We start from the raw sequence: 13,708 nt of genomic DNA, 5'->3' as shown, positions 1-13,708 counted from the left end.
AATAGTTTAAGATTCAGCACAAGACAATACTGAAGTCTAACCAGACTGTTTTTCACTAATTTTGTTCATTGTTCTCTAAATATTGTAATTTGTTTTATAACATATAGCTTATGGTTACGGCGTGATAAATACATTTTATATTATTTATTTTTTTCAGGCTGCTTATGTTACCAAACTGTACGTAACAAGTCATGATAACTTTATTATAGTGAGCAAGTACAAATGTTTCTGAAAGAGGAAGTTTTTCTGGACAACTTTAAAAAAAATGATGAAATTTGAGAGTATAGCCACTTCTCCAGGGACCACAACACCAGTGAACAATGACAATCATTATGACGATAAATAAAAATAAATTTTCTTATTACTTATATACTATGTCCAAATCCTTTTGTAACTAATTCATAAGGTAAGCTTCATTCAAATGCATCATGATGCATTAACCTTGTAAGTAATCGTGTTTTTAGTTTTGTCTCATGGGTTCTGTAAAGTGCTTTGTTACAGCTGCAGCTGTTGTGAATGCACTATATAAAATAAGGTTTAGGGATAAGAAAGAACCGATATCAATTTTGACGATACACACCCGGTATTAACTTGGTATCAGATCGACACTTGGATATTGACTGAGTGAGGACCAATGGTTGGGCTGAGGACGCGCGTGTTAAGTGACGATACTTCGGCTCTTTTCGGATTTACGAACAAGCACGAACGTGTCTCGTTGAATTCCAAACCCACTAGCTTGCCTGGCTCCTGTGTTATCTTATTTGCTAACCACGTAAATAGTTATGCTAAATAAAACAATTTTGTTAACTAACGTATGTGCCCGAGAGCGCGTCTCGTGAGATTGTTTCGCAGTTTAGGTCACAAGTCTGTTCCTTCCAGCCTGCTCTTAGCTCATAGTAACCCGACTTTTCCCAGCCTCCGAAGGAAGAATAACATTAGGGTTACATATATCATGATGTTTAAAAAAAAAAAAAAAAAAAAACTAGGTCAACCGTGCAATTTGGAAACAAAGGACCGACTCCCTCTCTCCCCATCTTTATGAACGGTTGGGTGGCAGGAACCATGAAAAATAATGATTTCTCAATTACGTGAGAATCAAAATGCCCTGCAAAATTTCTATAATATACCATGTCAGTTATAGTCAAATATTCGTTTGTCGAAAAAGCATTTGCTAATGCATTTAGGACCCAATGTTTTGATCTGTACTTTCCTTACTGTTTCATTCAGTCGTGCGTGAGCCTAATTTCAAGAGGATGCAATAATGTGCTGTTTGTATTTGTTTTTGTTTTTAATTTAACAGTAACACGTGTTTACCGCTAAGAGGCGCTGCAACTCTGTGTAAGATTTGCTCAAGGCGATGAGACCAAGAAACTCTGACTTCATAGTACTATTAAGAAAAGAAAAAAATTCAATTTAGGTACTGCTTGCAGAAACACAGATGCAGTTTATTGCTGCTTGGTCTGTTAAGGCTATAACAACAACAATGTGCAGCATATTTTCCAAAGTTTTGTACTGTATTTTCCACACAAAACAGAAGTCATAAGACTAAAATGCATTTTTTATTTCAAATCCTTTATGTTGATAAGTCCACTATGAAATATTAATCATTATTTATCACCCCATTGGCTTTAAAAGCCAACTTTTCTACAATAACAAATGTCAGAGTGAGTTGTTGGGCCTTTGGGAGCAACCTAAACAGCTTCAATGCCCAGCATATACAGTAATATCTTATTTACATATCTTTCCCCAAACAGATTTGTTTCCTCATCATTTGTATTGTACAGATTGTATTGGTCCAATAGTTGTGTGTTTGTGTTTTTTTCAATAACTTGTTCTTTGTCCAATTTTGTATTATAATTTTTTTACATATATATATATATATATATATATAGGGTGTGTTCACTTTCTATTTTGGCTGTAGTTTCTGTTCTCCTAGAAGCATGATCATAACGTAACACTCTCAAGGGTGTTCAGTCATGTTGACATTTGCTGATTGCAAGGGCATAGCTTGCATGTGATTCACATCATGTTCTTAAACTTAAACAGACCATTTTGCTTTTTTTCAGCATTCATTTTTGCCGACATTCCCTGAGCCTCCGATTATATTATAAGTGTGTGCATTAGTGTTGCCTGAATGGTATAGTGAAACATTTTATTATTATTATTATTATTATTATTATTATTATGCATACAATAGACCATCCTTTTGTGACAAAGCAGGTTCACTACAATAAAAAAATTATAATAAAAAATGAATTGGTAGTTGGAAATGACACAAAAAAAGTGGCAGAAGATGTTATTTTTATTATTTCTTATATTGTGGCAAGAAGTCACACATACAAATTATTTCTACTCTATCCCAATACAGGACTATCTAGTGTGCTCAACGTTCTAGCTCATGTTTTGATACAAATGTTGTGTTTTATCGAAATTGTCAGAAATATGACAATTTTAAGCTGTGAGTAACATGAATTTAACACATGCCTTTGTAAAATGTTTCATCACATCATTTTCCAAGACGCTTTCTTTTCTTTTTTTTTGATTCAACATCACTCAAACATCTGCTGAAGAATGATTCATTAGATGGTGATGCAACATCATAATGGTCACATGTTACTATTTAGCCCTTCCAGAAATAGCGAAACAGCATTGTCCCTTTGGGACCCACAGGAGAGAAAAAACAACAACAACTTCAAATAGAAATTCACGTAACTCCACAATGGCTGGCCACATACAACTACATTGGGATTTCACTTTCAACGTAATGTGGTGTCAAAGATGATCGGCTACCGCCAATAACCGAGCCTTGTGTTAAAATGGGAATAGCAAAATCCTCAGAGAAGTGTGGGTAGAAGGGGAATGAGTATCTGTCTGGCAAAAGTACGATGACAAGAGGCCCACACATTTCTCAGACGTATCAAAGTCCTGAGATGAACACAGTCAAAGGGAATTTATTGGTTTGAACTTGCTCAGTGGGCGTAGGTCAATATCTTGAATGTTGCCGTTCACTCCATTGAGAAACAGTTTGAATCATTTTCTATGAGTATGTGATGAAGTTGTAACACCACCTACAATCGCTCAATGGTTAGGATGGCACAGTTTGTGCGACATGCTAAAACATGCTGTACTGGTGGGAGTGGAATTCTGCACTGGCAAGTTGCTTTTTATTTGTAGTTGCATGACTCACTCTGGGTTCATTTATTCCTCCGGGGCTTTATAGCACCATAGTTTCGACAAAACATCAACAGGCTGCGTTGTCCACTGGCAGTGTATACAAATCTTACATAATAAACGCTCTCTGTCTGTTCTGACTTTGAGAATTCAACTCTGGATCAAATGAATTTTTACTTGTACAGAAGGCATCATGTGGGCGAATCTCTGAAATCTAAACAATCATATCAGCAGCGGAATCTGCATTGTCTAGACTATTTTGTATTGCACAACTTGAGAAGTAAGTCAACTTTCATCTTGGAATGACAACCTTTCCATGCCCTTTATTACTCTAGGACAAGGAGTGGTACTGGGTAAATGTATAAAATCACATTGTGGGGAAAATATCAATAGCATTATAAAGGAACAGAAAAATATATATATTTCAAGATCCACGTTGTAACAGATTCACATACTTTTTTTTTTTACCCATTTCTTGTAGGAGATAAATTCTTTATCTGTAGATTACATTCGTATGCAAAAAAATTTAGACCACCATTAGTTTGGTTGTTCTAGAATGCTCCAAAAATCATGTACTAGAATGTCTGCCAAAGAGCTTATTTGTAACTGTCCCTCAGATCATTGAACAGGTGAAAAAAATAATAATTCTATTGTTCAATCCAATTTTCAATTCAATTCAAAATATTTATTTCATTCTTTAAAAGAAAAAGAAATGAGAGCTGACAAAAAAAGACAAACTATATGATAACTATATGATATCTGCCCCTAATCAACACACACACACACACACACACACACACACACACACACACACACACACAAGTTCAACACAAAATAAATGACAGCAAACAGTCAAGACGTTTTCAAAGTAACAATTCAACAAAACAATTCAATAGAATGAATATATTTTTCCAGTAATTGTGCTTTCATACATTTAAAGAAAAATACAAATGGACTGAGAGGATTTTGTTTTATAATCCAGATTGTTCCACAAACTGACACCTTGAGTTGAAATACATCGTTCTTTTTGTTTTGTTCTGTAATGAGGTTTGGAAAAAATATCTGTTCCTCTTACTTTGTACTCACTTTCCCTTTTATTTTATTTTATTTGCATTGGTAAGATTTAATGATGGGCTTTATACATTATTTTAAGGTGGTTGAACTCCATCAATTCATTACATTTGAAAGTTTAAAGTTGTATGAATATTGGATTAGTGTGGTCTCTGTATCCACAACTGAAAACGACACAAATGCTATTTTCTGTTTGTCAAGAACAATCTTTTAAGATTCAGGACTTAGACCCAACCTCTTTGGGTGGTAGTCTCCGTCTTCGTGTCCTGAAGTTCCAAATCTTACTATGCAAATTGTCGAGTGACATGGATACAATTGCCCAGGAGGCATCAGTATTGCTGGCAGGTTCCAGCTTTCATCACTGATACTGTTTTGCTAGCTGAATCTGTCCTCTTGTTTACTATTTTACTAAATCAAACCACAGTGTAAAAATGCCCTACTAAGTGTATGTAAACTTATGAGCACAACTGTATGTGAGAAAAAGGCTTAATGCCCATAAAATCTCAAATTTTGTGGCAAGTGTTTTAATATTTTCAGAGGTTGACATGCACATGAGTAGAGATTAGGGGTGTGAATTGCTTAGTACCTGGCGATTCGATTCGCATCACGATTCATAGGTCACGATTCGATACTGATTAATCCCGATACGAATCTATAAATTGATTATTCCGATTTTTTTAAACTCAAATAAATAAATACAAATCTGTAAACTTGTACATGTACACTGTAAGATTTGTATGAAAATGTATTTATTTATCTGAAAATTCAGGCTGCAGTCTGTTTCATGTTTGAACAGCACTGAAATCAAATATTAAGGCTTAATGTTCCATTAATATAACATTCTTCCATGCTTAATGTGTAAATCCTAACCCTAAGTAAGACGTTTTGTTGAATATTCCCATAAAAAATGTATATTTAAAAATCGATCCGACCGCATATTGAATCGATTTGAGAATTGTGCGCTGTAATATCGCGATATATTGCCGAATCGATTTTTTCTTACACCCCTAGTAGAGAGATGCGCATGTGAATTATGGTGACGAATTGTAGCATTTCTCTGTCATTATGCAATGTTTAGCTTTTTGTACTTGTGCAGTTAAGTTTACATACCCGCAAGGACAACTGTAACAACTTTGAAAAGTGTAACTTAAACCGTAAAAATAGCAATGACCTAAGATTTTCCGCCAAGTCAGTGATGCGCAATTGTGGTGAAGATCTGCTTCAAAACATCAGCTCAGAAAATAACCTGCTTTTTTCCAATATTTGACAAATATATAGCACATTAGCCTGATACGCTGTCTCTAAATTCCTGGAAATGCATCGCTCGTGTGTGGAAAAATATGTTGATGCATTTCTTTCTACCAGTTACTAATGTCCTGCTGGTAATTTAAATGGCTACTCTGCTGGATTTATAAATCTGTAAACCTGACTAATGACTAGTCAGTTTGCCATCAAGTGTATTGTACAAACGCTCTCATTCAAATGTCATCAGTCTGTCATCATCTTTGACGTGTCTTTACAGCATTTAGAACTTCCTCAAAGAATATTCATAGTTTTATTGACTACAGTACATTTCTCAAAACCGTCACTGACTGTGCACATCCATTTAACCCTTAATAGGAAACAAACTAAAACTGTCGTCATCTACACAGTAACAAACCAAAAAGAATACTGTATAATAAGAACATTTGAGGGGGGAACTGAAATCATTTCAGACTGGAGAGAGACTGTTCAGAAAATGAGTCTGATAAGCCACAGCAACGTGTACCATCCAGTTACAGGTTTGTGAAACTTATCAGCGCCCACATTTCTGAATAGAATGGCGCATGGGGGCTGGAGGAGGTGGTTATCATATCGCTAAGCTAACACTACCTGAAGACATACAAAAATGTGTGACTCTTCTATGTTATCATAAAAAAAAAGGGTTGGCTCCAAATTGTAAAACTGTGACGTTTTATCCTTTACAAGAACAAATGAAAAAAATATTTGTGACTTCTTCTTTCCGTGCACTCCCACACCTTCAGTGAATCATAAGCAACACTCTGCAATCATAAGCAACGCTCTGAATGAGATGCTGTTTGCATTATGAAATGCAAAACACAACTTCGGGCTCATTGTAAATCGATTGTATGTTTGTGCGACAATTTTCTATGTTTCGCCTCGCCAAAAATGTTTTCCATCTGTTCATACTCAGCCGTTGTGGGTATAGTTGACATTTGACACACTCGCACAAACTCTCTCTTATCCGGTGCATCTGGCCAATATATCCACGCGTGCACTCAACTGTGTGGACATCTAAACACAGCATTTTGGGGTGTCATGTGTAATGCGCAAACAGTATGACTGTTGAAGTCCATCAACGAGTACTGTAGTTGCATTTGGCTCAGCTCTTCAAAGAGTTGTTTAATCTTTTCAATAATTTATTGCTACCTCGTTTGTTATCAAATAGGCTTCCCTTCATATGAGCATGATTAGATTAAAGCAGGAAAGTTCACATTCACATGATCTCACTTGAAAAGTGAGCCTTTTCCCCCCAATATAAAATATTTTATTTGAAGGGAAATAAGGAAGGAATTTGCTAAAGAAAAAGGCATGTTTTGTTTTTCTTCTTCCACTCGAAATAAGAGGAACGTGCACTCTTTGCCAGCGTTACCCCACAAAGGGGTTAGCATTCGACGCTCCGCTTAGCTCACAATAGGGGCTTCATGAGCTGGATGGAGACTATTAGAAATAAACACGCATGCATTCCTCACCCCCTACTCTCAAAGGCGCACAGTCATGCTGCTGACCTTAATGCCCTATTCACTAGAACACCTGCATTGCTTGCCGGAAGTTTGTAAACACGGCTTTTAGCTTAAATAATGGACAACAGCTGCAAAAACACAACACATACAAGTAACGGCCTCCTTCATGCAGGAAAACAATTAGTATGCTGAGCAGTGCTCAGGATGATGGTAAAACGACACACTCCAGTCCTAAAAACACGTGTTCATATTAATTCTACTAAAGACATATAAAAGTGTTATCACAGCTTGAAGCTAAAAACTTGAAACTAAAACTGTCGTCATCTACACAGTAACAAACCAAAAAGAATACTGTATAATAAGAACATTTGAGGGGGGAACTGAAATCATTTCAGACTGGAGAGAGACTGTTCAGAAAATGAGTCTGATAAGCCACAGCAACGTGTACCATCCAGTTACAGGTTTGTGAAACTTATCAGCGCCCACATTTCTGAATAGAATGGCGCATGGGGGCTGGAGGAGGTGGTTATCATATCGCTAAGCTAACACTACCTGAAGACATACAAAAATGTGTGACTCTTCTATGTTATCATAAAAAAAAAGGGTTGGCTCCAAATTGTAAAACTGTGACGTTTTATCCTTTACAAGAACAAATGAAAAAAATATTTGTGACTTCTTCTTTCCGTGCACTCCCACACCTTCAGTGAATCATAAGCAACACTCTGCAATCATAAGCAACGCTCTGAATGAGATGCTGTTTGCATTATGAAATGCAAAACACAACTTCGGGCTCATTGTAAATCGATTGTATGTTTGTGCGACAATTTTCTATGTTTCGCCTCGCCAAAAATGTTTTCCATCTGTTCATACTCAGCCGTTGTGGGTATAGTTGACATTTGACACACTCGCACAAACTCTCTCTTATCCGGTGCATCTGGCCAATATATCCACGCGTGCACTCAACTGTGTGGACATCTAAACACAGCATTTTGGGGTGTCATGTGTAATGCGCAAACAGTATGACTGTTGAAGTCCATCAACGAGTACTGTAGTTGCATTTGGCTCAGCTCTTCAAAGAGTTGTTTAATCTTTTCAATAATTTATTGCTACCTCGTTTGTTATCAAATAGGCTTCCCTTCATATGAGCATGATTAGATTAAAGCAGGAAAGTTCACATTCACATGATCTCACTTGAAAAGTGAGCCTTTTCCCCCCAATATAAAATATTTTATTTGAAGGGAAATAAGGAAGGAATTTGCTAAAGAAAAAGGCATGTTTTGTTTTTCTTCTTCCACTCGAAATAAGAGGAACGTGCACTCTTTGCCAGCGTTACCCCACAAAGGGGTTAGCATTCGACGCTCCGCTTAGCTCACAATAGGGGCTTCATGAGCTGGATGGAGACTATTAGAAATAAACACGCATGCATTCCTCACCCCCTACTCTCAAAGGCGCACAGTCATGCTGCTGACCTTAATGCCCTATTCACTAGAACACCTGCATTGCTTGCCGGAAGTTTGTAAACACGGCTTTTAGCTTAAATAATGGACAACAGCTGCAAAAACACAACACATACAAGTAACGGCCTCCTTCATGCAGGAAAACAATTAGTATGCTGAGCAGTGCTCAGGATGATGGTAAAACGACACACTCCAGTCCTAAAAACACGTGTTCATATTAATTCTACTAAAGACATATAAAAGTGTTATCACAGCTTGAAGCTCTATTGAGAAAGGCAGCATGGTTTAAAAAAACAAAAAACAAAAAAACAGCCGAGGCAGTATGTGAAATAGAGACGGGGGGAGGGAGAGGCACCAAAGGGAGAAAAAGAGGGGATGTTGAAGAGGAGGAGGTGGAGAGGAAGAGAAACGTTTTTAGACTCTCACAGTGAGAACACAAAGCGGCAAGCACACTCACGAGGAACAACTGAGAAGACGCTTGAAATATTCATCATCACCAAACAGGTACAGTAAATCATTCTCCTTTTCTACATCCAAAATGCAACGGTTTAGTCTTTGTGATTGAGTAATCCGTGTTGGCATTCAAACAAACCAATCATCTGGAACAGTTTTTGTTACACTTGGATTATCGTTAAATTCCCACGGAAACCACTGAGCTTTTCAGCGCACTCATTTGGTAAGACTCCAGTAGTGTTTGTCTTTTGAAAAGATCAGTCAGGAATATTTCTTCTAGTCTCCATTTCTTAGTCGAATATTTTCCACACTTCAAGTTTTGATAACACCAACATCATTTACATACTCGGGGATCTTTGTGTTGTTAAAAGGAAAAAGATGAGGATTTTTTTTATTGTCCCTGACTTCCTTATGTGTTCGAGCCATCATTATTAATTGTGGGTTTTTTCTTTGTCTTGAAAGCATATAGAACATCATATCAAAAATGGACACTTGACTTTAAATTAGGTACACCTGCATTGTCTGTGATACACTGTGTAATGTGTCTAATACATCAAAATTATAGTTAGTTAGTTAGTGAGTCAGTCAGTCAGTCAGTCAGTCAGTTGAAAATAAAACCAATGTCACCTTTGTAAAGATTCCATATGCTGATTTATGTTCAAATACCACTTTTTTCAGAACCGATACCAATACGAGTGGTCAACTCTTGAGTAGGCTACCGATACCAAGTACCAATACCAATAGTACTTTGATACATAAATCCCCCCCCCCCAAAAAAACACAATGATATCTGATTTTAAATAAAAATGATTTATCCCAATATAGAATGTTTCATTAAAATTGCACAAAAATAATGGCAATTTTCTGTTCTTTAAACACGTAATTTCTAGTTCCTGATCATAAAACTGTGAGTACCGATTCTTTGACATAAGGCCAAGTAACGGTCCGATACTGATACTTGGTATCAGTACTTGCCCAACCTTAGAGTTAGTTGTTCTTGGCCATTTCTCTACTAAATGCTATTGTATTTATCCTAAGCCAGATGAGTCTCATTAGCAAGTGTAACTAAGTCTATATATTTTGCAAAACATCAGACTTTGCTGACTCATTTTTGAACATTTTCAGAAAATAGGGGGGGGGGGGGCACAACAAATTCAATAAACAATTTAACCTTTGCAGATTACCATGACCTGGATGACTGAGAATTTACATAATATTTATAAATAAATATACAAAATTTTTAGCAAACACAATTATATTTATTATTGATATTGTGACAGTAAAATAAAAATGACTCAATCAATTATAAACTATACTATTAATCTAGTGATTTGACAGACAGTGACAATGTCATATGTTTGAAATGGTCAACATGGCTTATTTATTATTATTGCATTGTAACGGTAATCATGCTTGTGATGTCTCTCGACAGACATGACATCACTTCGCAGGAACCCGACTGCACTTTTCCTTTTTCTGAGCGCCTGGCCTCTCCTTCACTCCCACCTCGTCACTGACGCCGCTTCTACAGTCCCTCCCATCACCCGTCCGCGTTTCACGTTTATTACTGGTCTGGGTGCAGATTACGATGATTATAATGAAGGGGGTGACTCCACCAGCAAACGTCCTCCAGAAATAGTTGCCACCACAAGGACACGGTCCCTACAACGCGAGATCTGCAAATTGAACCCCTGTTTGGAGAATCAGGTGCCCTGTGCCAAGCTCTTGGCAGAGACTGGCTGCCTCTGTCCTGGCATCAGTGGGGCTGACCAGACTCCTCATCCGCCACGCCTACATGCACTGGTGCCGATCCTTAAGGGGGAGAACAGGGGGAAGGTTGAGGTGAAGTGGTGTGCTCCAACCTCTGTGGTGACTCAATACAGAGTAGTGGTGGAAGGAAAAGATGGAAAAGATCCAGAGTTTGGGGAAGCTTCTCGACAAGGCTTGGTGGGGTCTTTGGAAGTTGGAACCAAGGTGTGTGTGGAGGCGATTAACAAAGCAGGACACAGCATGCCCACAGAGTTTTCCTGCATGCGATATGATCCTCCCTCTTCATCAGACTATGAAGTGCTGGCAGGTATTATTGGAGGAGGAATTCTTCTCTTGCTCCTCATCTCAGCTGTGATTTTCTGGAGGTGTCATAAGAAGAGAAACGCAAAGCGAGACTCAGCTGATGGACTCGGAAACCCATCATACAGCACAGAAGGGACATTGTGATCCATGGTTGTATTTTAAACACAATGAGAAACATGCCAAGAGAGGATTACTTACCATATCAGGAAATGTGTAAACATAGAAAGTAAACAATCAGGGTTTGGTTTTGTTTGTAATACACTACATTTCAGGGCTAGAACTACCTGTTTATGCTGGCAATTGAGTTAAGTAGATTCCTAGTACAGTTTTTGTTAATATTATTTTTGGGGAATGACTGAAACTTTTGTAATAAAATAATCCTTTGTGGAGAAAAAACGAGTAACTCACTTTGTGTTTTATATGGGTAAAAACAAACTCAGCTTTGGTATTATTTTGCGTGAGAAAACATTAAGCTAGATACATTTATAACAGAGAAAACATTGTTTCAGAACTTAACAACTTTATGTAGTGGATTGGTCGATATTATTTTTAAAATAATACATTAAGCCTCTGAAATTGTGAAGGAGTAATGTGACAATCTGCTAAACTATATAGTAAATTAAAATTATCATATTTTTTTATAGTACTACTATAACATTTTATGACTGGTATTTATTTTTTGCCATTTACCGAGTTACACAAAAACGTTGATATTATTGGTTGAGAGTAATGTAAGTCCCGCCTTCTTTCGGAATGCGAGAGCAATGATTTGTCACCAAACAACACCAGGAAATAGGTGCAGTCTTATGGCACGGGTATATAAGTCTGTGGTCTTTGGTCATTTTTTGTTGAAGAAAAAAGCTCCTGCATACAGTGTCGTATTATCTACAAGAATGGCAAATTCAAGTAAGTGAATATAGTCCGATTACTTTCTTTATCAATCTTATTTTTGGCGGGCGTTTCGTAACGTCCTTTTATTTTACTTTCAGTTCAGACACAATCGTGTAGGCTAACAAAAATGGAGCGGTTAAAATGTGTGATAAAAGCTGTGGGAAATGAACCCACCCTTATAGAAACACGATGTTTATTCATGTGTTCCTTGAGGGGCAAGCAGGGTCTCAGGGACAGGCAGCGCAAACTAATGTACACATTACACAAGCAGCAAACGCGTCGGAACCCGGAAGTTCGAAGGCAGGCACTCAGCAACGCAAAAACAAACATATGGTAACCGTTGACATGCCTATAACCATAAATGTCTTGTCTGTCCATACAAAATCGCATTTCTGCCCATATTTTCCATTTTTCCTTAACAGTTGGGATGCACAATCTATTGAAAAAATAGGGTAAATAGGGTAAATACAAATAGTAAAATACAATTAACTAATACATTGAGTTTGTTTATTATTTATTATTTTATTTTTTATTTTTATTTTATTTTTTTGCCGCATGAAAAAATTGAATTCTTTCATAATGTTATATCTTTCGATACATGTTAAATATTGCAATAATATCTATCGATATATTCAACAACTATATTGCATAATTTTCCAATATCTGGCAACCCCCAAAATTTAAAAAGGTACTGTAAATGAGATTGAATGTACACTTACATTGAATGTGCTGCACAATGCACAACAGTACATAGAAAGGCCCTAAATCTTCAGGCAGTGCAGGCACTAGCTGAAAAGTTTAAAATATTATCTGCCTTGTTAACTGTTTACTGTAAGTACTGCTGTTAATTTTGGTCCACGACTCCACGTGTAGTGTGCTGATTGGGCTAAATTATTCAACTTTAATTCTCCTTGTTAGGTGTGGAATCGTATTACTCATGTTATGCAAGAACTACTTCACGCTCTATAATTGTGTCTTATTATTTGAGCTCTGGCCTAAAAGAAAGTGCTGACTTTTTTTCTTCATTTTTTTTAAGCATTCAACATTAATTAATTAATTATTATTATTATTTTACAGCCACTAAGGATATATCATATGATGGTCTGAAAGCACTTTTGGAAAAAGGCCGAAATGTATTTCTTGTTGATGTCCGTACTCAGCAGGAAGTGGACAAGGGACGTATACCTGGATCTCTTCATATCCCAGGTCAGCTCTTGCTCCATCATTTACTTTTAAATACAGTACTGTTGTCCAAAACCGGTATGCTGCTCAGCCTAGTATGGAATGCTGTCATTAAAGCCGACTTGTTTTTCTTGTATTAAATATTTCCATCTCATCTCATTTCACGTCACTAACTTAGTTGATGCAGTAGAAGATGCCTTTCGGTTGGAACCAGAAGCTTTCAAGGTGAAATATGGAGTCACCAAGCCACCGTTAGACAGCTCAGAGCTGGTCTTTCACTGCCAGATGGGAAAACGAGGGGCAACGGCCACAAGCAAAGCAAACCAACTTGGCTACTTGAAGTAAGACAAAATAACGAAGCACAGTCATATGGGCTTTGACTGTTTACTCTTGTTGCTTGGCACATACAGATGCATTTGTTTTATTCGTGGAGTAAGCACCACGTGTGTGTTTTTGTGTTTTAGTGCACGTAATTACGCCGGAGGATACAAGGAGTGGACTGAGAAAGCAGGACAGTGACTTTTCTTGAAGGAGAATGTTTTTGCTGAATTAGACACCATATTTTTGTGCTTGTCTTTTGTGTCCTGATTTGTTTTCATTTATACTCCATGTTTTCATTAAATATTTTACAAGTGGTATTTTGTCATCATTGTCAAGTCCTAATAT

At 37.1% G+C, this 13,708-nt stretch overlaps 2 protein-coding genes across 2 annotated transcripts; both read left to right on the top strand.

Annotated features, from left to right (window-relative positions):
- The first annotated feature begins 8,796 nt into the window (after positions 1-8,796).
- Positions 8,797-11,372, top strand: LOC147168380 (LRRN4 C-terminal-like protein). The gene is made up of 2 exons (XM_086085377.1): positions 8,797-8,947; positions 10,329-11,372. The coding sequence occupies exon 2, from the start codon at positions 10,331-10,333 to the stop codon at positions 11,111-11,113; it is 783 nt and encodes a 260-aa protein (XP_085941503.1). The 5' UTR covers positions 8,797-8,947; positions 10,329-10,330; the 3' UTR covers positions 11,114-11,372.
- Positions 11,373-11,715: 343 nt separating this feature from the next.
- Positions 11,716-13,680, top strand: tstd1 (thiosulfate sulfurtransferase like domain containing 1). Its single transcript, XM_086085378.1, has 4 exons — positions 11,716-11,875; positions 12,938-13,066; positions 13,221-13,383; positions 13,507-13,680. The coding sequence occupies exons 1-4, from the start codon at positions 11,734-11,736 to the stop codon at positions 13,559-13,561; spliced, it is 489 nt and encodes a 162-aa protein (XP_085941504.1). The 5' UTR covers positions 11,716-11,733; the 3' UTR covers positions 13,562-13,680.
- Positions 13,681-13,708: the final 28 nt, after the last annotated feature.

The sequence above is a fragment of the Leptonotus elevatus genome, chromosome 9 (assembly GCF_054856555.1).
Source record: "Leptonotus elevatus isolate MCC_2025b chromosome 9, RoL_Lele_1.0, whole genome shotgun sequence".
Classification (NCBI taxonomy): Eukaryota; Metazoa; Chordata; class Actinopteri; order Syngnathiformes; family Syngnathidae; genus Leptonotus; species Leptonotus elevatus.
Note: the sequence above shows the minus strand (reverse complement) of the source record. Positions and strands in the feature narration are given on the sequence as shown.